This window comes from Helianthus annuus, chromosome 17 (assembly GCF_002127325.2).
Source record: "Helianthus annuus cultivar XRQ/B chromosome 17, HanXRQr2.0-SUNRISE, whole genome shotgun sequence".
NCBI lineage: Eukaryota > Viridiplantae > Streptophyta > Magnoliopsida > Asterales > Asteraceae > Helianthus > Helianthus annuus.
This window is the reverse complement of record NC_035449.2, coordinates 110,213,174-110,240,419: the sequence shown is the minus strand read 5'-3', so window position 1 is coordinate 110,240,419 and position 27,246 is coordinate 110,213,174. Positions and strand designations below refer to the sequence as shown.

Sequence of the window (27,246 nt, the reverse complement as noted above, 5' to 3'; positions counted from 1 at the left end):
ACTGCTCACTTTAAGCAGCTCAGCATTATCTGTCTCGATCAAGTCAAGACGCCAGACATGGCAATCAAGAAGTACATTCGAGCTCTACCCGATTGTGTTGCCGACTTTGTTCACGCCGTAAAGACATCATCAATTGAAGAGACATACTTGCTTGCCGCCGAGATCAACGACAAGCGAGTAAAAGCTGGTTTCTGGGATAAGCCCTCCATGTCTCTGCATCAAGCTACCACTGCACCGACCGCCGATACCCCACTACTCAATCATCCAAGTCATCGCGCCGCAAGAAGAAGCACAACAACAGCTCCAGCAACAAGAACTGTGCTGTCACTACCACTGCTGCTCCTCTGCAAGCCGTGCCGGCTCAGCAACAGTCTCACCATGACCGGCACCAGTGACATATGCACCGCCAGCAAAGCGTGCATACACAGGTCCCCACCCGCTTTGCCCGACATGTTCCTATCATCATCCGGTGGGTCTCGCCTGTCGTTTCTGCGCACATTGCAATTTGTACGGTCATTTCACTGCCAACTGCCGTTATGGTCCCCGAAACACCGCAGCTCCTGCCACTGCTCATCAAGCTCTACTCCCAGCCCCGCAAGGCCAACACGCAGCTCAGGCACCCGCGATCAGTACTCGAGTCTGCTTTGCATGTGGTGATCCTAACCACTTTGCAAACATGTGCCCAAACAGGGTTGTGAAACAAGAGCCCCAGCAGCAGCAGCAAGCAGCACGCGCCAGAACCTTCAACATCAATGCTCGCCAAGCCCAGGCTGACAACAACGTAGTTAATGGTACGTTCCTTGTGAATGGTATTTATGCATCGTGTTTGTTTGATACTGGAGCCGATAACTGCTTTGTGTCGTTTGAATTCGAGTAGCTTCTTAGTCGTAAGCGCACATATCTCCCCTCGTCATTCGAAGTTGAAGTCGCTACTGGAAGAACTGTCGCCGTTAACTCTATTCTCCGTGATTGTACCCTTGAGCTCAACAATCACATCTTCCCAATCGACCTCATTCCGATGCAACTCGGGAGTTTTGATATCATAGTAGGCATGGACTTTCTTCGCGAAAACCATGTTAAAGTTGTGTGCTTTGATAAGATGATTTGATTCTTGCTCGCGAATGGTGATTTGTTATGTGTGTACGGTGAAAATGGTTCGAAAGGTCTCAAGCTCATGTCATGTGTCCAAGCTAGAAAGTACCTCCGCAAGGAAGACAGAGCTTTCTTGGCTAACATTGTAGTAGCGGGGAAGGAAAAGAAAAGGAAGACAGAAGTCAAAGACGTACCAGTGGTCCGTGAATTTCCTCAGGTGTTCCCTGATGATCTTTCTGGACTACCGCCAAGTCGTGATATCGACTTTCGTATCGACCTCATTCCTGGAGCTAACCCTGTTGCCAAAGCTCCTTATCAACTCGCGCCATCCGAAATGCGGGAATTCTCGAACCAACTCCAGGAATTACTTGAAAACGGCTTTATTCGCCCGAGCACCTCTCCTTGGGGCGCGCCAGTCCTTTTCGCTAAAAAGAAGGATGGGTCATTCAGGATGTGCATTGACTATCGGGAATTGAATAAGTTGACCATCAAGAACCGTTATCCCCTGCCTCGTATCGATGATTTGTTTGATCAACTGCAAGGCGCTACGTGTTTCTCGAAGATCGATCTACGCTCAGGTTATCATCAACTACGCATTCAGGAAGAAGATATACCTAAAACCGCTTTTCGCACTCGATACGGCCACTATGAGTTCGTTGTTATGCCTTTTGGTTTAACCAACGCACCCGCGGTTTTCATGGATCTGATGAATCGCGTGTGTAAGCCATTTCTAGACCGTTTCGTCATCGTGTTCATCGACGATGTCTTGATCTATTCCAAGTCGAAAGTCGAACACGTGCAACATCTACGTTTGGTTCTCGAATTACTCCAGGGGAATCAACTCTATGCCAAGTTCTCCAAGTGCGAATTCTGGTTAGAGGAGGTTCAGTTTCTGGGGCACATCGTTAATAGTCAAGGTATTCATGTCGATCCCGCGAAGATTGAAGCAGTTAAGAGTTGTATTATGCCCAAGAACCCGTCTGAAGTTCGTTCTTTTCTCGGATTAGCGGGCTGTTACCGACGATTTATCAAAGGATTCTCTAAAATTGTTGTGCCGCTCACCGCTCTTACGCATAAAGACAAACCTTTTGTTTGGGAACCAAACAAGAGTCTGCTTTTCAAACCCTCAAGCATATGCTTTGCAATGCTCCTGTTCTCACATTGCCCGACAGAAACCATGATTTCATTGTCTATTGTGATGCTTCCAACCTTGGTCTTGGTTGTGTTCTTATGCAGTGGGACAAGGTTATAGCTTACGCATCTCGTCAGCTCAAAATCCACGAGAAGAACTATACGACCCATGATCTCGAGCTAGGCGCGGTTGTTTTTGCGTTAAAGATATGGCGACACTACCTGTATGGTACCAAGTGTTCTTCACCGATCACAGGAGTTTACAACACATCTTTAATCAGCGAGAACTTAATATGCGTCAACGCCGATGGGTAGAATTTCTCAACGACTACGACTATTAGATTCGTTATCACCCAGGCAAGGCAAATGTTGTTGCCGACGCGCTCAGTAGACGGAGTTACTTGCTCAGTATTCGCAATATTCAAGCCCAATACAATCTCGAAACCCTCATCCGCGAAGCTCAGCATGCTTGTTTTAATGAACGCACCTTGAAGAAGGAAAGGATCTATACGATGGAGCTCAGCTTGTAAGCAAATCAAATGGGATCTTCTATTTTCTGGATCGAATTTGGATCCCTGGGCGGACCGAATTGCGAAAGATTCTAATGGATGAAGCCCACAAATCCCGATATTCTATTCATCCCGGTGCCGATAAAATGTACCAGGATCTTCGCTACAAGTACTGGTGGCCGGGCATGAAAAGGGATATCGCTCTCTATGTCGGAAGATGCCTGACTTGTGCAAGAGTCAAAGCTGAACATCAAAGACCTTCTGGCTTGCTCGAACAACCGCTAATCCCTATATGGAAGTGGGAGAGTATAGCTATGGATTTCATAACTAAGCTTCCACCCACGCCATCAGGTCACGACAGCATCTGGGTTATCGTTGATCGTTTGACCAAATCAGCCCACTTTTTGCCAATACGAGAAGACTACAAGGTAGAATGATTAGCCCGAATCTACACAGACGAGATCATTTGTAATCATGGTACGCCTCGCGACATCATCTCTAACCGTGATGCTCGGTTTACCTTGCGATTGTGGGAAACGTTTCAAGCAGCTCTTGGTACGTCGCTTAACTTAAGTACCGCATTCCATCCTCAAACCGACGGGCAGACTGAAAGAACGATCCGTACTCTTGAAGATATGCTCCGTGTGTGTGTCATAGACTTCGGTGGTAATTGGAATAAATACATGCCGTTAGTCGAATTCTCGTACAACAACAGTTATCATACCAGCATACAAATGGCACCATTCGAGGCTTTATATGGAAGAAGATGTCGATCGCCTATTGTGTGGTACGAGATCGGTCACTCGCAACTAACCGGTGCCGAGTTACTGCAAGAAACGACTGACAAAGTCCTCCAAGTTCGAGACAACTTGTTGAAAGCTCGAAGTAGACATAAAAGTTACGCCGATAGAAGACGCAAGCCCCTTGAATTTGATGTTGACGACTACGTACTCCTAAAGGTATCACCTTGGAGGGGTGTGGTCAGATTCGGCAAGAAAGGGAAATTAGCGCCTCGATATGTTGGACCTTTTAAGATTCTGGAAAGAATCGGAAAAGTCGCCTACAGACTCGAACTACCGGAGGAACTTAGGAACGTCCACCCGACTTTCCATGTGTCAAACCTCCGAAAGTGCCTGGCTGAGCATGATTTGATTGTACCTCTCGATGACCTACAAATAAACGAAACGCTACACTTCGTGGAGAAGCCTGTCGAAATCATGGATCGCCAAACCAAGCAACTCAGACGCTCGCGCATTCCTATCGTGAAAGTCCGGTGGGAAGGCAAACGTGGCGCAGAGTTCACTTGGGAACTCGAAAGCGACATGAAGGCGAAGTACCCGCAGTTGTTTAAATAAAGTCTAGAGAGAGAAAGTTCTCAACGTGATTCACGGTGTTGTGCAGCTTCAGCCTACTTTCGGGACGAAATTCCCTAAACAAGGGGAGGCTGTAACACCCTGTGTTTTCAAAAGTCAAAGTCAAGATTGAATTCAAAGGAAGAGAAGATCGCTGATTTCAATCTATCGCCCCTTGTTCAACTACTGTTTTGACTTCTTTGACTGTAGATTAGTCTATTTTATGTTTACGTTAGTTGTATTATGTGGAGTAAGTATTAATAATCGAAGTAATCGAATGTTTATCATTGCGAAACGCGTTACGACTGTGAATAATAGGAAGTAACAATGCGATAAAGTCAGTTAATCAGTAATCGAGCTAATCTAATCATCATCAAACTCGAAACTCGAATTATGCAACTTTGGTGTATTATACATGTGTGTGTGCCTTATGTGTTACTTGTGCATGTTTACTTTATGTTATGTGTGGTAATCAATCGAAACTCGAATCGAAATCGAAACCCAATTGAACTCAATCAAAATCGAATTATGATAATAGGTGGAGAAGAGATAGTGCGAGATATAGATGCTTGTATGTTAGATATAGTAGTTGGGATTAAAAGTAATTTGAATAGGAAATCCTATCGTACTCGCATCGTCCTCAATCGAAATCGAAATATCAAAAATCATTGCACCGAACACTCGAATCAGGCAGCTGAACGATCAGGCTTCCAGCCGATCGAACAGCCAGCCGATCGGACTGCTGTCCGATCGGACAGGCTGTCCGATCGAGCTGCCTGGCCGATCGGCCAGCCCTTTCCTCATTTGGCATCCTATAAATACCCCTTGTGACTCTCAAACTTTCTACTTTTGGAAACCTCTGTCCGACCAGCTCGTGCTCCCCTCCTTTTCTCAGATTTCTCTCGATTCCGATAAGATCTCATCCTAAGTCTTGTACTTTCTTGATCTACACGCACTCCTACACCTTTCTATCTTTCAAATCTTAACTTTTAACCGTGAAATCATCAAGATTCAAGTGTTCTAGGATGATGTCATCATGGTGTTCTTGAAGAACTTCATGTTTTGGCCTCAATCCACCAAGAATAACTTGGATCTAGCCGATTTCCACATAAACAAACAAAGATCTGTTATAGATCTAAACATTTACACGGTGAAAAGGATTGAAATATGGTTTTCCAACTTTCTTTCAACTCTTTTACACTAAGGCCTTCAAAACCGATAGAAACGGGGCTTGTGCCGACTTGCTAATTATTCCGGTGGTTGCATGGCTCAAGATCCGGATTCTATCCACGAGGTTCACCGATTTCGGGTTAGATATTAAACAACCGTCCCGAACAGTTCACTGACCGGGTTTGGGTGAGTCCTGTCCGATCAGGAGAACCAAGTAAAGGCGAGTTTTCTGTTGTTCAGCTCGTTCTCCAAAAAAAATACCTCGATAAAACGACAAACAATCAGAACAACCAAGTGTTAGACGAACAGGCTGATCAGGTCAGGATGCTGACCGATCGGACTGCTGTCCGAACGGACAGGAAGCCGATCGGACAGTCAGCCGATCGATCGGCCAGCCGATCGGCTAGCACATGGCCCCACACTTGAACAATTCATTGAAGCCTAGTATTGAACGAACTGCTGTTCGATCGAACTACCGTCCGATTGGATTACTCTTCGAATCATGAGATACTATGCTTCAACACTTAATCGATTTTTCAACATGTTTAACGCGCTAGGAGTGCCACCCGATCGAACAGCCGTCCGATCAGGTGACACCCTGCTGAGAACTTGTTTGCTGAAGTACCTAACCGATCGGGCTGCCGATCGATCGAACAGCCGTCCGATCTACCGACCTGAAAGGTAAAGATACTTCAATGTTTTCAAATACTGCAACAAAAGCCTCAAAAGTCAAACCATCATACACAAACACATCTCACTCAAAGGAAGAAACAATCCACTCGAACAGCCATCCGATCGGTCTACCGACCGATAGGACAGACTGTCCGAACGGACTGTCAACCGAACGGTCAGCCGTCCGATCGGACTACCGTCCGATCGACCAGCTGTCCGACCCTCCAATACTTGTTTCCATTTTACGCGTTGCTTATCATTATGCTATCGAACTATTCAGGCTAACCCTACTCTCAAGCGCTCCCTTCAATCCATCAAGCGCTGTGAGTATACTCGAACCCTTTTTGCTTTAGCACTTTTGGGTGTTACATACGTTACTTATTCTAAATCACAATCGAACACACTACTCAATTACTTTAAACGCTAACGTTACCGCATGTATTACGTAACTAAATGAATGCTTGTTGTTATGTTTACACGTGGAATGTTGTCTACCTGCCTTACCACATGTATAGTTTGGACTCAGCACCCGTTCACACGGGGGTTGTTAAGGACAATTACTTGCATGGATTACGGTGGTAATCATGTATTGCGAACTGCCTCGGGCAGTCAACCCGCAGTCATTGGTATCGATAGATCCATGTCGATAATTAACATGCTTCGTTTTCCTCTGTGTACGTGCTGGTTATGCGTAAACTATTTCGAACTCTATATGCTATTATCAAACTTGTATGCTCACCTTTACATTTTATGTATTGGCTTTATTTTAACGTATGTGACAGGCAATTAGGATGCTTATCCGCTAGGAAGGCGAGGCTAGAATAAGCGTCTAGAGCATAGTTGTCTGTAGATCTTGCAGCATGAGTCTCTAGAAGCAGATAAGTAATTTTTATGTTTAAATCTGAGTTGTCAGAACAGAATATTTGCCTGGATTTTATCTGTAATAATTTGTTTGCTATTTGAGATACGGTATGGGACGTATTATTTAAATTAAATAGTAATGATAATTGTTGTGGAAACTTCTGGACAATCTGTTTCGCTCAGTGCCATGCCCCGATGATTCCGCCATCGGTTAGGGTGTGACACTATCGAACTATTCAGGCTAACCTCACTCTCAAGCGCTCCCTTCAATCCATCAACTGCTGTGAGTATACTCGATCCCTTTTTGCCTTATGCACATCTGGGTGTTACATACGTTACTTATACAAAATCGGAATCGAACACACTACGCAATACTTTAAACGCTAACCGTGACCGCATGTTATACGTGACTTAATGAATGCTTGTTTGTTATGTTTACACATGGAATGTTGTCTACCTGCCTTAACGACGATAGTACTATAGTTTGGACTCAGCACCTGTTCACACGGGGGTTGTTAAGGATAATTATTTGCATGGATTACAGTGGTGATCATGTATTACGAACTGCCTTGGGCAGTCAACTCGCAGTCATTGGTATCGATAGGTTCATGTCGATAACTAACATGCTTCGTTTTCCTCTGTGTACGTGCTGGTTATGCGTAAACTATTTCGAACTTTATATGCTATTATCAAACTTGTATACTCGCCTTTACACTATGTGTATTGACTTTATTTTAACGTACGTGACAGGTGTTTAGGATGCTTATCTGCTAGGAAAGCGGGGCTAGAATAAGGTCCTAGAGGCCAACAAATAGTTGTCTGTACAATTTGAATCTGAGTTGTCGGAACAGAACTAATTGCCTAGATTTTGTCTGTAATAATTTGTTTGCCTTTTGAGACATGGTATGGGACGTGTTATTTTAAATTGATTGGTAATGATAATTGTTATGGAAACTTCTGGACAATCTGTTTCGCTCAGTGCCACGCCTCGATGTTTCCGCCATCGGTTGGGGTGTGACTTAGTCTGTTCGCACGGATCTGGTATTAGTTGATTCGCACGGACCTAGGGTTGGATCTAGGGTTTCATTTACATTGATCTAGTTTGTTACTGGTTCGCGCGGATCCAGAATCAGAGTCCATAGGCACAGATCAACATATTCCTCCATTCGCACGGATCAACAACCCCTCATTCGCACGAATCAATATTGTTTCCTTGCGCGGATCTAGGTTCAAAGTTGTTTGCTTTTCAAAGTTATCTGATCTTGTGTTGATTGTTTGCAGGTGATTCTCAAGTATTTCACAATCATGGAAGAGGAACTTTACAACGAATTCTACAATGCTTTCACATCCGAAACAACATCCACACCAAAGAGCATTTCAAGTGCTATTTCTGAAAGTTTGAACTTTGATAATGTGTACAAAACTCATCAAAGACCACCTAAACTAATGAATATAGAATAATATAATTGGTGGAAAGACAGATTTGAGAATTGGGTGAAAGCTTATGCTTATGAAAGTTGGTTTTTGTTAAAATTCAGATATACTAAGCCTAAAAATGATAACTAAGAAGAAATTCCATTTGAACAATATGAAGATGACGATAAAAAGGTATTCTCTAAGCGATGCGATACGTATTTATTTTTTTTTCTTTTTAATTCCCGTGGCGTGGCGCAGAGGGCATCTACTTTGTGGTCGCATAGCGCGGCAGGTGTATTTTCCAGCTTTTCTTCGTTCTTCAGTTTCTGTTCAATTGTATCTAACCCGGTTCTCGGTTCTTCTTCTCGTTTAACATATTTACCTCGTTTTTCAGCATTTTCAGCATCCGAGACTTGTCATTCACACATCTATCAGCGGTAACTAATTCTAACTAAAAACGACGCGAACTATCAAACCTTACATGATAAATAGATGTATTTTGCAATACATCACAGCCCTTCACGCCCGCTATCTCTTTGGCGAAGCCAAATGATAGCACCCCCTTTGGCACCTAGAAAATGAGGGAAGGGGCGCTATACATGATAAGGTGGCAGAGACGCAAGACCACACCACCCAACCTAAGGGTGTAAGGGGTGCTCACCTAATAGGTGAGTCCCCCATCTTACACATGGCCAATCAGATCAAGCCACGTCAACTCCCCTAATACACTCCCCTAATACCTTGTTTTGATGGCGGCACTCACCTATTAGGTGAGTTGTTTTTTTTTTTTTTTTTTTTTATTCTAAAAGAATGCATGTTTTATAAATTAAAAAAAGATTAGTAAAAATAAAAATTAAATAAAAGACATTTCATTAAATTAAAAAAAAACATTCGAACTAGAAAAAAAAAAAAAATTCACCGCCATACCTTTTACAAACCGTCTCGCAGAAATATTCAAGGCACTCACGAGAGGTCCTTTCAGACATATTTAAATACTCGTCCCCCTCGTCTGGTGGGTTACCGGTTGCAAGTTGTTTAATTGCCGAAGTAACCTTTTGCAACGGTGTAAAGCTTTTCTTCATTCTCCCGTCTAAGCCTTCTTGAAACCACTCGTCATACGCTTCCACGTCACTAACAATTTTTAGGAACAACGACTTGGACATACGAAACCTGTGACGAAAAGTATCTTCACTAAATTTTGGATTTTCATCGAAATAATCGGCCATGAGTGTCTCGTGGCCCCCCACACGATCCCGACGGACATATTTTTTTTTACTAGACGATGCCGTGTCTAGTAGCTCCGCTTGTTGGATGAGATTTTGGAAGAAAACTAAGCTACTACCGCTTGACGACGTATCGTCATCGTCGGGAAAGTCGGGTATGGGAGAAAGAAACGGGAACTTGGAATCCATTTTGTGTTTAAAAGATATAAAAGTTTTAGAGTTTTGGTGTTGGTTTGTTGTGAATGTGGTAAAAAATGGATTAAGATTGGTTAGTATATATATTGTTTTAAAAAAAATTGATTTTTTTTTTTTTAAAAAAAATTCGACCGTTTGTAAACGGTCAAATCTCGATCATCGTGCATTTCCAAGCGGTAAACCCCCACCCATTTCCAGCCCCGATTCGGGACCCCGCGGGGATGGCGGCGGTGTTCCCGATCGGGGAAATGGTTCACCGAGGCCCTCCCCGATTGCGCCCCGTATACCCTAAGAGACTCCCAACATGTTGATCAATTCAAGGTATCATCCCAAAAGAAAGTATGAGAAGATGGGTCAAAAAGCTCTTTAGAGGGAATGCCCCCTTTATTGTTTTTTGACTTTTGCTCAGTGAAACTTGAAAGATATTTGGAATGTGGATAGATGGTCATGAAGAAAAAGTTGAACCAATGTGACTAGCCCCAGATGGTGTAGGAGAAGCACATGAATTTGGCAAAGTTTACTACATAAATACATAGTCAGCAATAGCAATAAGTTTGTTGAAATAACGGGAAAGATCAAGTGATGAAATATTATATGTATATTTTTTTATTTTGAATTTTAATTTGATTCCCATTTTTAATGGGGTTTTATCATTTGTAATAATTAAGCATTTAATGAATCTTTTTCTTTTTTGAACTAATAGTCTTGGTATGTCTAATTTGTTCTTAAATTAAGTTTTGTATTTTATTATCTTAAATTAGTTTTTTAGTTTTGTATTTTATTATTCTCACTGCATAGATAGGCTGCCCCTGCATAGATAACTCCATTAAATTAAACAAGTAGATCAGTGTACAAGCTTTGTTTGACAGAGTACAAGTTAGAGACATCGCTTTACTTCTTTTATGTAAATTATGCAACTTGCAAGAAAGTGGGTCTCTCGGTTGTGGTCTCTGTGGATCTATCTCATGTATTATGTTAAGTTGTTAATGTTAACTAACCCATTGGATCTGGCTCATGTATGATGTTGTTAACTACGATACGGAAATTGTAAGAACCCCGCCGCGTCGCGACGGGTACTAATTATAGTATAATATACTATAGTAACAATTTACTATTTTATCCATTTTTTAATTTAATGCAATTTACTATTTTATCCAATTTTTTAATTTAATGCAATAAGAAGCAACAACACAAGTATTCACAACAAACCGAACATCAGTTTTGACAATAAAATATTTTTTATATATAAACCTCACTACATCAACAGAACAATAATTAGAACAATCCGACAGCCATATCATATCCAGAACAACTATGATGACGATGATTTGGAAGAACCCGACTTAGAAGCTGCAGCTTTGACGAGAGTCGTTGGTTTCACAACGCTCTTCGGGTTCAAAGCCTTCCGGATCTTGAAAACCGCCCATGCTGTCCCGATTGCATGCCCTGCAGCATCCATCCCGGTGCTCGTCACCTTCGCGGCATCTTCACCATGCCTGTTCCATTAGCATGAAAATCTAAGAAGTGACATCTTTTTCTTACAAATATGGTGGCAAAGTGGAATTGAAGTCGCCATCAGATAGCTTCGAAGCCAACTATCTATTTTAGATGGCGACTTCTGTGTACTTTCTTTGCTTAAGACAGCGATTTCTGTCAGGTTGACCCAAAACAGGAAGTCGCGCTATCTATCTAAGATAGCAACTACGCAAGAATCTCTTCTTGTTTTCAATTTTGGCTTAGTTGCTATCTTAGATAGCGACTTCTGCGTACTGATAAACTGTCAGGTTGACCGAAACGTTATAGTCGAAGTTTTAGTTCTCTCTTCAACATAAAATGGGTCGAAACACTTACTTATGAGTAACAAGATCGGTTGTAACAACTGACGTTGTTGACATAACGTTTCTCCCTGCCACTTCAACGGCATCACACACCTTGTCTGTACAAGAAAACCATTTTTTAACATTTCAATTCACAAATGGGTATGACTGTGAAATAGATAATAGGCATCAAAGATATCAGAAAAGAGTACATACTGAATCCATCTAAGGAAGCAAGAATGATCTCCCCGGGAAGAAGGTTAAAGAACTTCTTTCCGGGTGCCGAGTTCACAATGGCACCCGTGAAGAATCCGGACACCTTCACGACTCCTGAAAGGAGCCCCATTGCTACGCTCTCCGACATTTTGGTCAGCTTCTTCACCCTTGCAACATAAAATCAAGGGTCCAATTTTAATACAACTTGGATTTTTAAGGATGTTAAATAAACATCAAGGAAAACACAGAAACACAAACAGGTTCCTTTGAATCTCCAAATCTATAGTTACAATGAAAGTTTACAGATTGTATGGCTGACTATTGATAGTCAAAGTCAATACCTGTTCATTCTCTTCAGTGGTTCATAATTAACATGTGATTATCATAAACCTTTCAAGGGGGTGGGGTAATTAGGGGTGTTCAAATGTATATAACACAAAAAAGAGAAATAAAAAGAGTCACTAAGGGGCTGTTTGGTAGCCTCTTAATGATCATTCAGATGCTACCACACTTAATGGTTTAAAACCTCTGAATGAATAAGAGGTAACCTCAAGTCTGAATGGTAAATCATCACATGTCACATTCTTCTACATTTTCATTGGTAAAATTCTTATTGGTTCCATTAAGAGTCTGAATGGTAAATCATCACATGTCACATTCTTCTACATTTTCATTGGTAAAATTCTTATTGGTTCCATTAAGAGGTAGCCTCTTAACGACCATTCAGATGCTACCAAACAGCCCCTAAATAATGAGATATAAGGTCAATAGTCAACCATGAATCAAAAGAGTTGACTTATAAAGTCAATACCTTTTCATTCTCCTTAAAGCTTCGGGACTAACTTCCGCCTTCTCTCCAGCTTTCATCCTCTTCTTCAGGAAGTCGTTCCCCCACTTCAACCTATCAACAGTCACATCCCCACACCACAATATCCCTTTAATCAACTGACCCGAGCCGGCCGCAATCATCCTCGCAACCGACCCGCTATAATCCTCCACATTTGGCGCCAACGTCGTCCAATACGCCGCCGCCCTAGCCTCCGCCGAACCACCGTCCACTGCCACAACTCTCTCCACTTCCTTCACCGAAAACGCACTGTACTCATCCAAAATCCTATCCAGTTGCTCTCCGTCGTTTCCAGTTATCGTCAAACCGTAGTTTATAACATCCTCCGGTACACGGAGTGTGAAAAAGTAGTGAGATCCGTCAAGTTTAACGGCGGCTTCGTCTTTGGCTAACGGCCACTGGATCTGGTCGCCGATGCGAGCGAGAACGGCGACGACGTTACCGGATTGACGGAGGCGGATTATTTCGAACAGACCGGAGGCTAATTCGATGCTTTGTTGTTTGTCGATTAAGTGGACGATAGAGTTAGGGATTTTGATGACAACTTCTTCTGATGATTCGAAAGAAATCTGTTGTTGTTGATCGGAGGTGTCTGGGAAGAGTTTCTCGGCGAGATCTTTGGGTTCTTCTACAGATGGATACATGGACTGGGATGATGATGAGAATGAAGAGTGTGAGTCTGGACTGGATTGATCGACTTGAGGGTAGAGAGATTTGGGGGTTTGTGTGGTCATTGTTGTTGAGATTTGAGATGTGTTTGTTGCAGGTTTTTTTGTGATATTTAATGGGGGTTGTAACTTCGAAATGAAGAAAGCGTAGAAGAAGACGAGTATTTGAGGGCACGTAGCACGCACGGAAGTGTCTACACGAAGAGCGTGTGTACGTGGATATAGTGTGGATGAGAGACACGCCAAAGTTATTGGATTATTAAATAATTAGGCTATCCAAAATCCAGTGCCGTCTCCGAGAAATCTCGAAACATTTTGGGCCTGGAGCCACTAAAAATAAATCGGGCCCACATGAACACAAAGCGATTACAACCCGAATCACACTTGAGCACAAAGCGATTACTTCTAATCACACTTGAACAATTTACAACTATAAACTAGACAATAAATCACTCATTAGTATTCACGTCAATCAAAGATGAAGGCCGAATGGTCGATTATAATAACAAGTTTAGGGCAAAAATTCGGTCGAATTTCATCCCTAATTTAAACCTAAATAACATAAATTGAAGCCCTAATTTAAACCTAAAGATAAAAAAACACATACCTTGAAGAGTTGAAGTCGATTAATCGATTAGAGCAGCCCAGCCTCGTCTCGTTCTCGTCTCCAGCCGCACGCCCGCACCTGCGTTTTCTTCTCTTTTGTTTCTTCTGTTGTTCTCGTCCAGTCGTCCCCAGGTAGAAGCAGTTTGTTTAATTTTTATTTTTTTTTTGACCGTGCCCTCAATCTCTTTCACATTGGGTTTTCTTTTTGGGCTTATCATTGGGCTACATAATAACATAAACATACAATCCAATAACATATTACATAAACATACAGTATATAGGAATTTTTTTAAAAACTCTGGGCCCTCAAGAAGTTTGGGCCTGGGTCCAATGCCCTACCTGCCCATACTAATAACCGGCCCTGCCAAAATCATATCATTTCCTTTGAAATATAATATTTTGTATATACGCATATATTGGAAGGAAAAAAAAACAATTCAAGTTCCGGAAAAAACTTCCTTGTAGACTACATTTGTTGTTTTACTCGTTACATTCTCATCTTTGTCTAGTATAAGCAACTTCACACCACCTCTGCTTTTAACTCTTGATAACGCAACATAAAGCTGACCATGTGAGAAAACTGGATATTTCAAATGCAATCGGGTGTGAAGCTATCACCAATAGAATCCACGGCATCCTGAATGATATATTCAAAATTAGAAAGTATATAAAATGTTTAAAACAATTGGTATTTTGTAACATTAACTTAAAATACATACCTTTAGAGCAAAAGGGTTTTGAGTTGACATATCACTAAGTGAAACATCAGCAGACGCCTCGTCCACACCCTACAATTCAAAAAAATAATAAGGCTAGACACAATAAAACTAATAAATGTTGTAACATAACTATAATTCTAAGGTTTGTAAGTGTTAACCTAGATCAGCTGGAATTCGGCTCTCTAAGGACTCAATGATTGCTGCATTATTCACCAACTTATGAACAGCATAACCATCAATATGGTTGTCAATATTGAATTGACTAATTTGAATCTTAAAGGCAAACTTCTTATCATTCAAATATTTAAACTGATAGGGAATGGTTTTCTCTTGCAAAGATGCCTAATATACATGAATCAAAATTTTTTGAAAACAACATAGAAATAACATTTAAACATTAATAATATGTAACTTGTATATGAATTTAAAGAAAGGACTGATGTGAAATACGTTACCTGATCCACTTTACACTTCTCAAGCAATTGAATTGCAGTCATACCAAACATTTTTCTAGCTTCACGGTCGAACAAAGTCAAAGAGGCAATAGCTGCATAATCTTGTACTCTTATTGGAATCCTAAAACTAAATGCACAAAAAGTAATTCACAAAATAAATACATTTTACATTCCTAAAGTAAAATAAAGCAATCATAAATATAATATAATTACAAATAATATTAGTAACTTACATCGGAGTCGCAGCCACAACCTCCTTAGGACAATCTTGATTTGAGCAAACTAAAACCTGTTTAAACTTCGGTTCTTCAGCACCGTCTTCAGCATCCTCAATGACCATAGTTGTCTCAACCTTCCGAGTGCACTCCTCACAACCAAGGTAGTACCAATCATCTTTATCATCCACACCCATGATCAAGAACTATGACCTCGCAAAGCTGAAATTATATGTAAGACATTAGAGTTATAAAAATGAATTTTTGAAACAATTTTGTGTAATGTATTTATTTAAAATAATAAAAAGTAGACACAAACCTTATCCAAGAGCGTAATATCGCAGAAATTGGAAAACGGATGCTTCACTAAAAAGTCATCCGCAACGCTTATGCTTCCAGATGAACCAATTGATTTCTGACCATTAGAAGATGTTTTACATATCTTCTCAACAAACCTGATTACAATAATGGAAGCAAACAAATTTAACAACATCAATAAGTAGTTCATATTATTTTAGAAACTGTTTACTTTGTTCTAAATAAACGAATCTCCTCTATGTCAGCATTGATAAACAGCCTTGTTATATGGAAAGCATTAGATAACGTCGTCTTCCCTGTGTAAAAAAAATAATATCAGATATTAGGATATTCAACTTCGTAAATGATATAAAAATTTTATAAAATTAAAAAAGTATTTAATGAATTAATATCTTTATACTTGTTGAAACTACCAAACTGCACAAGCAGAACAACATGAACTTCTTCTTTATGACTCTGAATGTAACCAAACATCTCATCACAATACTCATCCCATAAAGTGCAGTTTAACTTGATACCCCTACATAAATACAAAATAAACATATCAGAGGATATCATGTAATAAAAAATATATAACACTAAAGTTACAATAAGCTTAAATTTAGAATTTTATTAACAGACTCTTCATCCAGCAATTGCAAGTTCATGTATTTGCTATCTTTTCCCATCTTCGTTTTGGTCATCTTTGGTTCAGACCACTCATCTACATATCCAATAAAATCTGAAAAAAAAATTGATTAATAAATAATGTAATCAGCAAAAAAATAAAATAAAAATTAATCTATATTTATATATTTCTTAATTTAGCATATTGTTGTTATATATGATGAAGTACAAACCAACTCGATACTTGACATCGACTTCACCGCCTTTAATGGACTCAAAAGATGCTAACCGAATACCATATAAACTTCCATCAAAGTTCTCACACTTTTTAACAGATGTATCAAAGTTTAAGCTAATAGCATGTTCCTTATCAAAGTGTTTGAAATTTGACTTAATGACAGAAAGTTGAGATTTATAAATGTAATAAGACTCGTTTTCATTAAGCAAAATTTCATGTTTTTTCATAAACTTGCTCCAAACAGTTGCCTGCATCCTGGTACCCTAATAAAAACAGAAAAAAATTGGTAAGTATAGACAAAAATATAAAAAATAAGCTACATTTTAAAAAGCAAATGATATTCAAACCAACCTGCTCATCCATGACCACCATTTCAGTACCAAGGATTTCTCCTTCTCTTTTTGGATTCACACGAATCCAAAGTCTTAACACCTTGATTTTGATGGTAAACAACTTGGATTTCCAATCAAGATTGTTTAAGAAAGTAACATTATTTTCATCCATTTGTATGATATTTGAAACGAACTAAGATGATTAATGTTAGAAAATAATTCGTAATGAAATCAAATTAATGTATTAACTAAATATATATACACAAATTTAGTTTACTTATTTTTGTAAGGTTAAAAAATTTATTAGAAAACAAAATTTTGGCCGAAATTAAAGACATTATTATTTTTAGAAATGGGTTTACATTTCTAAAAAAACTACAAATCATCTTAAAGATTTAGGAATTTATTTATTCAAGTTAATTGATTAATTAAATATGACATGATTGTAATGGTTTACAAAACTTCAATACAAAATATTAAAAAACGATTCTTACTTTCCATCATTAAAAACAAAACTTAGGAATGTTTTATTAAAAAATTAAATAAAACGGCCAAATATAATTTAGAATTTCAAACACAAATATAAAAAAACTATATTCTAATTTCAAACCTTTTAATTTCAATAACCAACATTTTTTTATTTTTATAAAAAAAAATTAAATGGAAAGTATTTTTAAGTTTATATATGCGTGTAAAAAAGGAAACAGCATAAATTCAACCTAATTATAGGTAATCCTATAGAATGTGGCCGTTTTTTTTAAATATATTTTATTAGATTTACAAAATTAAAATAGGAAACAAAATCATACGAAAGTTTATTTTTATAGCAGTTTCTTTTTGAAAAGTGACGGCATAAACAATTTTTTAAAACAAATTACGTTAATAAAGTTTAATATGATCACTAATTTTCTTAATTATCAAACTAAGAAACATAAAATTTCAAAAAAAATGTTGATTACACTAAAAATAGGATACTAATAAAAAACAGGTAGAAAAAAAAAAACAGAAACAAAGTCTAGTCATATAAGCATTCAAAACTAAGTACTTTGGCCACAAATATAAAAGGCCCCAAAAAAGTATCATCAACATCTATCATGACATCAGATCTACGTAACAACCACACCAAAAACATACCACTAAATGTATTCTAACGATGAACAGTGTATGCAAAAAAAATACTACCAAATAATACCATGTACTTTCACCAACTCAGTTATAAAGCAACATACCTTTACTTTTAACAAAAACCATCTGAAACGAAGAACCAAATACCGGACCGTTTGTCTCTAACAAACTCTCACATACCGGTAACATTGAATCGCAGACAACATTGTGAGAACTCCTTACCAATAGCCATATTCCAAGTTTGACCAGCGCTGTCCTTGATGGTCAAATCCATCTTTCGATCCAATCCATGAGTTTGTGTCCACTTCTTCTTCAAACTCTACAAATGTCACACCCGTGTCAAAGGCGGAAGCGCGTAGTGTGACTTGATCGGTTTCCACAGCATACGATGTAAGTAAACAAACTATATGATATAAAACATACACGATGTTCATCCATTCCATAATGTAAAGATACAAGTCAAAAGTTGTTTTGTAGCAAAAGACAACATAAGTTTATAAGTTTTACAAACAAGACTTGTTCAAAATAAAGTTTTTGAAATAACGAGGTTTTGCATCCTATGTCCCGTTCGAAGACGGGATATATGGATCAAACCCTCCAAAATACGGATGACATCGTCTTCATAGTAAACTTGAAACTTCATAATTTGTTGCACCAAGATCCACTTAGTTACCTGAAATACATGTAAGTTTGAAAACATCAACAAAAGTTGAGCGAGTTCATGTGTTTTAAGTTCGTAATCATCAAATGAATCTGTAAAACATTTGAAAGTTCAAGTATCGAAATCTGGTATGTAAAGCGTAAATGAACATGTTGATCATTAATGTGTAGCTAGGACATTAATATGTGTGCCGACATAGGAAGCCACCAACCCGTAAGCGATTTAGTACCGGTCCACCCGGCGAGGGTAACAAAGGAAACTCCATGTGGCCACACAAGGACCCATGAGTGGGGCTCGCCCTGTACCCGATAGATCTACCCCTTTTGTTCCGTGGTCTTAAACAAGATTAATGGTGCTTTAAGTATCAGCCTATTCGCACGGGATCTACTAATTCATTTTGTTGCTTAACCATACCATAGTAACATGTATTTCCCCCCGAGAGTTGTAAAACCGAAAACGTTTAAAAGAAAAGGGGGACATGAACTCACAAGTTTGCGTCCGTATGTATGCTAGCAGTTCGGGTATCCAATTAGCGCGTAATAACCTACAAGTGCTCTAACTCATTAGACACTTGGGTTTATGCTAATTTATGTACACGTTGCTCATCTTGAACATTATTTGTATATGGAACCCTTGTGTATTTTAAATATGTTGACATTTGTTTTGTATGTTCGTTTTATTATATATATATACACTTCTTGAGTTCATAATGTGTTGGAACGGGCATCGCCCTTTGTAAGTATACGTGCTTCGCACGAGTATATGTGGGTATAGCATGTATAAGTCCTTGTGTCGTACAAGTATAAGTGGACCAAGTCCAATAGCGTCTTTGTGCCGTGCACGACGCATGTTTGTTATATGAAATATATATTCCTCAAAAATATATATCTTTAAGTTCGGTGAACGTCGTTCACATGTATACGTATGATCGGTTTGTTTTAGGTATATATATTTGTTTCGAAAAATATATATGTATATGTATATCTTCTCAAGATATAGTTGTTAAAAATATTTATTTTTAACATCGTATATATTTTGTAATGTACGTGTACGGTATTCATTGTGAGTGTACACTTTAACAAGTGTATATGAGTACATCGTTATGTATTCGCGTATTTCATATGTATACGTATACCGTATTCATACGTACAGGTATACCGTATTTATACGTGTGGTATACCGTATTTCTACGTGTAGGTAAACCGTATTTGTAATGTATTTTTACAATATATTTTATTAAAAATATACATGTATTTTTCATTGGGCCTAGCCCACTTTTGTGTTATTGGGCTTAGTTCACACATTTTGTCATTGGGCCTAGCTCATGTTATTATTGTATTTGGTCCTAGCCCATGTTATATGTTTTAATTGGGCTTATGTATTTGTTTATTGAAATAGGCATTTGCCCATTTAATTAGGATGTTGGGCCTAGCCCAATATTTCATGTTTTAGCCCAATATTTGTAAGTTGGCCCAATTTTTAATGTTGTTGAATTTTTGTAATATTTCATTAAGCATTGAGTAACATACTAGTAAAAGTATAATAATCACACTTAGTGTTATTTTTGTTATTGAGCTTTCCGATCTTTCATTGTCGTTAATATATATATGAAGTGTCTAAATTATTTTATTTTTAGACTTGTCATAACGACCGGTTAATATATATAGTTTTTCTGTCGAAGTTGTCGAGCGTCGTAGTAACCTTTCGAGGTGTCGCCACGTCCGTTTCGTCGATAAAGCATAAGGTGTCGTCCGATGTCCGCCGTTCGAGATTCATCGTCCTATGTTTGCGCCTTGAGTTTTGGTATCCCACAAGTGTATACTCTTAGTAAGCGAGAAGGTTCGCAACCGTTGTTATATTCGCGAATATTCGTGAGGTTTTCGTCGTGGTGTAAGTGTATATTTTTCATGTGCATTATATGTAACATTTTTGTATGTATTCCTAAAGCTAGTACATACACGTAATATACACACTTTATGCACCAAATAAAGTATTTGAAGTTTATACATATAATTTTCTAAAAAAAAATTATGTTTATTTGTTATACTTATAATTTTACTTCTTTTATGTTATAAAAATATCTTTTTGAGTTTATATAAACTCTTGGATGGTTAAGACTTAACCATCGTCATTAGGGTTTGTATAATCATGATTAGGGTCGTTAATCACAATTAAGTTTACTAATTGCGATTAACCATGTTAATCACCCCGTTAATCTCTTTTTAAACGCAATTAATATCTTAGAAAAATTTCGCCATAGTTTCCCCGAAACTATGGCGTTTTCCCCACGTTTTAAAACGCGTTTTTAAGCATGTTTAGCACCCTTAATCATGATCCATCCAAACCAAGTTTCATTCCATCAACTTTTCATGAAGAATCCTACTAATAATATCCTTATTTCCATGAACTTTTTGTATATTTTTAAACACACTTTTAAAAATTTATAGTGTCATTTTTAAATTATATTAACAAGATCCTAAAAAAAACATATTATTTCTTAAGAAAATTTCCATGTTGTTCTTTCTTTTAAACAACTTGTTAAGACCACCCTTTTTAACATATTCTTAGTAAAAATCATGGTCTTTAATTTCTACAAAAATCACATATATGTTGTAACTAGTTTTTCGATTGTAGTAAAGTTCATGGATCATAGGATTGATGATCTTGGTTAGATTTAAACATCAAAATGTTTAAATCTTTATTTTTGTTCTTAAACATGCAAGATCATTCATGTAAATAACCTACTTTAACATAATCAACATAAACATAAGTATCATCTAGCACAAAAAAAACATAATCTACACATAATATATCACATTAGTAGACTTTTTATGTGAGATTAGAGTTTTTAAGCTTGGTTTTGTTGTAGGGTTCAAGATGATCAACTTGTACTTTAGTAAACTACATAATATAAGAAGCTTAAAATTAGAAATAGATGATCTTACAACTTTGCAAATGATTTAATAAGCTTTAGATGAAGATTAGGATGATAAGAAAGCTCCAAAATAATCCCTAATGGTTCTCCAAGTTTGCAAACTCTTCAAACCTTCTTGATATGGAAATTTTATGCTTAGAACTGGGGTGTATGAGAAATGAAAGAAAAAGGTGGATTAGGGTGGGGTGTTGGCTGTCGTTAGTTTTATAGGAAGGAAAGGGATGTTTGTAAGTTTTGAGTGTAAGGAAAATTATGGAATGAGATAAAGTGGTTTAATGTTTCATATCTTTCAATATTTGGTCAAAGATTTTATATATATAATGCCATACTTCACATTCTTTGTTCCATACATTTTCATAATCAATTATGGTGATGTAGGGGGTATGGCCGAATGCATGGTCTTTACACATGACCATTATTGTTTTTTTTTTCTAATCATGAGACTTATATATTAATTTGGTAGATATTTTGGTAATTAACTTAATTATAGTAATTAGGGGTTAATGGTAGTTTAGGGTTATAAATAAAGACTAATTAGTTTACTAGTTTATTGGGTATAAGTTTTGGATGGTAAAAATACCACTAGTTTGCTCACCGGTTCGATATCGGGTGTTATATAAAAGGTGTTATATCATACCGAGAGCGATGGTTTTATTTTACCATCAAGGCTATGGCATTTATTTTAAGGCGTTTACGACACCAAAATATCGCTAACTAGTTCACTAGATTATTCGTTTAGGCATTTAGATGGCGGAAATATTGTTTGTTCGCCTAACGGCTCGGATGTGTACAAGTTGCGGCGTGACACCGGGAGCATACGTTCCGGGTATCCCCTTGATATCCTCAAGTTTATTTAGGGTGTAAAATATTATTTACAAGTTCTACGGATATTAAAATGATGTATTTTAGTGTTGCGGACATTTATTTTTGTTACAGTTTTGGCGCGATTCGGACGAAATTTAGCGACATGTATTTTCCGGAAAGTTAAAGTGTTTTTGTATTTGGCGTCCCTAATTAGGGATTTTTATTTGTATTTCATCTACCAAGTGCATTCATGTCCTTCGTCGCTCGTTCCGACAATTTTCGAAACTTGCTGGCATGAATAGTGTGTTCAAGTGAATAATGTTTTCAGCATTTTGCCAACATATTAGGACAGGGTTTGCAGTTTTCTCGTGACGCAGTGAATGTTTCAATATGGTTTAGCATATTTAACCATGTCGTATGATTTTTAGACTTTGTACGACCTAATCATGCAATAATTGAATCGTAATGAACGTAATTAAACGTTAAATCAAGTGCTTAAGTTGTACGGAATTACCATTATTTTTGCCAGTTGTCACATTCTCCCCCCGTTAGAAGAATTTCGTCCCGAAATTCAAGTCGTGTTACCGGTTGCAGGGGAGTCTTGAAACAGGTGAGGGTACTTGGATTTTATTTGATCCTCACGTTCCCACGTATACTCGGGTCCGTGACGCGAGTTCCAGCGAACTTTAACCAACTTCCTACGACTCCTCCGTGTCTTGTGCACTTTCCAGTCTGTAACCTCAACAGGTTCCTCTGTAAATTGGAGTTTGTCGTTAACGTGTATCTCGTCCGCTGGGATGATGACCGTTTCTTGAGTAGGACTTTTCTTGAGATTAGACACGTGAAACGTGTCGTGTACACTACTAAGCTCTTCTGGTAGTTTCAATTTGTAAGCAACTGTTCCGATCTTTTCCAGTATTTCGAAAGGTCCAATGTAGCGTGGGTTCAGCTTTCCACGTTTACCAAACCTTACTACGCCCTTCCAAGGCGAGACTTTCAACAATACCATGTCTCCGACCTCGAAAGCTAATGGTTTGCGCCCCTTGTCTGCGTAGCTCTTTTGTCTATCGCGAGCCGCCTTGATACGGTCTCGTATTTGAATGATCTTGTCTGTGGTCTCCTGAACTAAGTCCGGACCAAGGAGTTGTTTATCCCCGGTCTCCGCCCAACATAGCGGGGATCGACACTTTCGTCCATACAAAGCTTCAAACGGGGCGGCCTGAATGCTAGTGTGATAACTATTATTGTATGAGAACTCCACTAAGGGCAAGTGGGTATCCCAATTTCCACCCAAATCCATCACACAAGCGCGTAACATGTCCTCCAAAGTCTGTATCGTTCGTTCACTTTGGCCGTCCGTTTGAGGGTGAAAGGCCGTACTAAGATTCAGTTGTGATCCAAAGGCCTTTTGAAATGATTGCCATATCCTTGACACGAACCGACCATCTCGGTCCGATATAATAGAAACAGGCACTCCATGTCGTGCCACGATCTCTTTGAGGTATATTTCAGCCAATTTCTTAGTGCTATCCTTCTCACTGATCGGAAGAAAATGTGCGGACTTTGTAAGTCGATCAACAATTACCCAAATCATGTCGTGACCTCTTGAGGTTCGGGGTAACTTAGTAATGAAGTCCATCGAGATTTGTTCCCATTTCCATTCGGGAATTTCAGGTTGTTGCAGTAATCCTGAAGGCTTTTGATATTCCGCCTTAACCTTGGCGCATGTAAGGCATTTTCCAACATAGGTAGCAATGTCACTTTTAAGCTTAGGCCACCAATAAAATCCTTTTACGTCTTGGTACATTTTATCCGATCCCGGATGTATAGAGTACCTTGACTTATGAGCCTCGTCTAGTATAATCGTTCGTAGGTCACCGAATAAGGGAACCCAAATTCGTCCCATAAAGTACAATGTTCCATCCTCCTTTGGCACCAATTGTGCCTCCATTCCTCGTAAAAATTCGGCTTGTATAATTTCTGGTTTAAGCGCTTCTTGTTGTGCATTGTGAATCCGAGAGGTGAGATCGGTTTGTATGGTCATCTCTAAGGCCCGCACCCTCAGAGGTTTTGCACGTTCCTTGCGGCTCAAGGCGTCCGCCACGACGTTCGCCTTGCCCGGGTGATACTTTATCTCACAGTCATAATCGTTCAATAATTCGACCCATCGTCGTTGCCGCATATTCAAGTCCTTCTGATCAAATATATGTTGTAAGCTCTTGTGATCTGTAAAGATTGTACAATGAGTACCATATAAGTAGTGACGCCAGATCTTTAACGCGAATACCACCGCACCTAACTCAAGATCATGCGTGGTATAATTTTTCTCATGCACCTTCAATTGGCGAGACGCGTACGCGATGACTTTGTCCCGTTGCATCAACACACAACCGAGACCTTGATGCGATGCATCACAATAGACCATGAAGTCATCGGTACCGTCAGGTAAGGATAAAATAGGTGCGTCACAAAGTTTATCTTTCAGTAGCTGAAAAGCCGCCTCTTGTTTCTCTCCCCAGTCAAATTTCTTATCCTTTTGCGTTAGGGACGTTAGCGGTTGAGCAATTTTTGAGAAATTTTCTATAAATCTTCGGTAGTAGCCTGCTAATCCCAAGAATTGTCGTACTTCGGTGGGGGTCTTAGGCGCTTCCCAGTTCTTTATCGCCTCGATCTTAGCCGGATCGACATGAATTCCTTTCTCGTTCACCACGTGTCCGAGAAATTGCACCTCGCGAATCCAAAATTCGCATTTAGAAAACTTCGCGTACAATTGTTCCTTCTTTAAAAGCTCCAATATAGCTCTTAGATGTTGTTCGTGTTCTTCCTTTGACCGTGAATATATTAGGATGTCGTCAATAAACACGATCACAAACTTGTCCAAATACGGCTTACACACGCGGTTCATGAGGTCCATGAACACCGCTGGCGCATTTGTTAAGCCGAATGGCATAACGAGAAACTCGTAATGTCCGTAACGAGTTCTAAAAGCCGTCTTAGGGATGCTTTCTTCTTGTATTCTCAACTGATGGTATCCCGATCTCAAGTCGATCTTGGAGTAATAACTTGAGCCTTGTAGTTGATCGAACAAGTCGTCGATTCTCGGTAGCGGGTAACGGTTTTTAATAGTAAGTTTGTTCAATTCCCGATAATCTATACACATGCGAAAGCTACCATCTTTCTTTTTAACAAATAGTACCGGAGCTCCCCAAGGTGAGAAACTCGGTCTAATGAATCCTTTATCTAGTAACTCTTGCAGTTGAGTAGATAACTCCTGCATTTCTGACGGAGCTAACCGATATGGTGATTTCGCCACTGGTGCCGCTCCTGGCACCAAATCAATTCGAAACTCCACTTGGCGTTGTGGAGGCAGTCCAGGTAAGTCTTCTGGAAAGACTTCTGGAAATTCTTTCACGACAGGGATGTCTTCTAGCTTCGGCTCTTTGGTTTCCTTGTCGACTACGTGGGCGAGGAAAGCTATACAGCCTTTTCGGAGACACTTTTGCGCCTTCATACATGTAATGATTCGTAGGGGTGTCTCAAGCTTCTCCCCATGAATTACAAGCGTTTCTTCATTTGGGAGTGGGATGCGGATAGTTTTCTCATGACAAATTACTTCCGCCCGGTTGTCAGACAACCAATCCATTCCGACAACTACGTCAAAACTACCCAACCCAACGGGTAAAAGGTCGCTAGAAAATTTTCGCTCCCCAAGATCGAGTGTACAACCCTTAATAACCTCATCCGCTTCGACTAATTTTCCGTTCGCCAATTCTATAGAATACGGGACATCTAGTTTACTTGAATCTAGGCCAAGTATATTCTTAAATTCTATAGATATGAAACTAAAATCTGCGCCAGTATCAAATAGAACGGATGCAAAGTGTTGGTTTATAGGGAACGTACCCGTAACAACGTTCGGGTCCTGTCGTGCATCTCGGGCTCCGATCACAAAAGCTCTCCCACGAGCCTGGTTTTCCTTAGGGCAATCCTTCCTATAATGCCCGTTGTCACCACAGTTGTAACATCCTTGCCCCTTTCCAGCTCCATTTCCGTTGCCATTGTTGTTTCCATTTCTGTTTCCAGTTCCATTCCCGTTGTCATTTCTACCTTGATTGTTGTTACCACTTCCTCCACGGTTTGTGTTTCCTTTTCCCCTTCCTACCCAGCATGTTTCCTTATAGTGGCCTATCCTACCGCATTTATCACACTTTGCACAACGGCCCTCATGATGATACTTACACTTGTCGCATTTAGGCAGGGTGCCTAAATAGCCTTTACCCCTAGTGTCGTTGGTTGCTGTGAAAGCCTTGCCACCTCTTGGTGGGTTTACTTCCCTTCGTTTGTTAGCATTGGTGCCGTCGTTGTTGTTCACACGCATACCCTTGTTAGAGTGTGAAAATTTTCGCTTTCCACCACTAGTAGACTCTACGTGAGTCTCTTTCTTTTCCGAACCCTTCGCAGGAATCTTCTCCATTCTCACTGCCTCCTCAGTGAGGCTCACTGCTAAGGTAACAGCTTGAGTTATGGTGGTAGGTTGTGCCGAGCTAACTAGACTCCTGATCGCGGGGTGAAGACCCCATATGTATCGTTCGACTCTTTTGAATTCCGGAGTGACCATATACGGAATCACTCGTGATAAGTCATGAAATCTCTGGGTGTATCCTGAAACGTCGGCACCTACCATTTCAAGGTGCCAAAATTCTGTCTCCAGCTTTTGCAGCTCAGCTCTAGAACAATATTTTTCTCTCATTCGTTCCTTTAATTCTTCCCAAGTTAGCCCGTAGGCTGCAACGTCTCCTATAGTTTGAACCTGAAGGTTCCACCAAGTTAGAGCTTCGTCCACAAATAGCCCTGTAGCGTAAACCACTGTCTGTTCAGGAGTGCATCGGCTCATGCGAATAGTGGACTCAGTTTTCTCTGTCCATTGTACAAATGCCACTGCACCTCCAGTACCATCATAATTGAGAGGCTTGCAGTCGAGAAATTGTTTGTACGTGCACCCATTTGTGGTGTTGCCACCAGATGTGCCTCCCTGACCTTGGCCGCCAGTTCCGCCAGATCCG

The 27,246-nt window shown here is 39.4% G+C and overlaps 2 protein-coding genes and 1 long non-coding RNA gene across 3 annotated transcripts; all 3 read right to left on the bottom strand.

The window, feature by feature from the left end:
• Nucleotides 1-10,797: 10,797 nt before the first annotated feature.
• On the bottom strand, nucleotides 10,798-13,449 carry LOC110920618 (protein EARLY-RESPONSIVE TO DEHYDRATION 7, chloroplastic). Its single transcript, XM_022164792.2, has 4 exons — nucleotides 12,466-13,449; nucleotides 11,655-11,821; nucleotides 11,473-11,557; nucleotides 10,798-11,117 (listed from the first exon to the last, which is right to left on the bottom strand). The coding sequence occupies exons 1-4, from the start codon at nucleotides 13,233-13,235 to the stop codon at nucleotides 10,934-10,936; spliced, it is 1,206 nt and encodes a 401-aa protein (XP_022020484.1). The 5' UTR covers nucleotides 13,236-13,449; the 3' UTR covers nucleotides 10,798-10,933.
• A 915-nt stretch (nucleotides 13,450-14,364) lies between these two features.
• Nucleotides 14,365-16,830, bottom strand: LOC110924659. Its single transcript, XM_022168651.1, has 11 exons — nucleotides 16,678-16,830; nucleotides 16,322-16,589; nucleotides 16,104-16,203; nucleotides 15,896-16,002; nucleotides 15,694-15,778; nucleotides 15,484-15,619; nucleotides 15,183-15,370; nucleotides 14,950-15,076; nucleotides 14,708-14,836; nucleotides 14,495-14,563; nucleotides 14,365-14,412 (listed from the first exon to the last, which is right to left on the bottom strand). Exons 1-11 carry the CDS (start codon nucleotides 16,828-16,830, stop codon nucleotides 14,365-14,367), a joined length of 1,410 nt encoding a protein of 469 aa, XP_022024343.1.
• Nucleotides 16,831-18,178: 1,348 nt separating this feature from the next.
• Nucleotides 18,179-19,008, bottom strand: LOC110922906. The gene is made up of 2 exons (XR_002583560.2): nucleotides 18,933-19,008; nucleotides 18,179-18,456 (listed from the first exon to the last, which is right to left on the bottom strand). It is a non-coding gene; the product is annotated as an uncharacterized LOC110922906 (long non-coding RNA).
• Between the last annotated feature and the right edge of the window lie 8,238 nt (nucleotides 19,009-27,246).

Bases quoted from the DNA above. Each gene is read 5' to 3' on its own strand.
- LOC110920618 (XM_022164792.2), bottom strand. From the start codon at position 13,235: ATGACCACACAAACCCCCAAATCTCTCTACCCTCAAGTCGATCAATCC. The intron at 11,822-12,465 runs GTATTGACTTTA...TTATGTTGCAAG, and splicing joins GCTTTAAGGAGAATGAAAAG to GGTGAAGAAGCTGACCAAAA. The intron at 11,118-11,472 runs GTAAGTGTTTCG...CTAATGGAACAG, and splicing joins ACCGATCTTGTTACTCATAA to GCATGGTGAAGATGCCGCGA.
- LOC110924659 (XM_022168651.1), bottom strand. From the start codon at position 16,830: ATGGATGAAAATAATGTTACTTTCTTAAACAATCTTGATTGGAAATCC. The intron at 15,620-15,693 runs GTAAACAGTTTC...TATTGTAATCAG, and splicing joins ATTCGTTTATTTAGAACAAA to GTTTGTTGAGAAGATATGTA. The intron at 14,413-14,494 runs GTATGTATTTTA...TATATCATTCAG, and splicing joins AAAACCCTTTTGCTCTAAAG to GATGCCGTGGATTCTATTGG.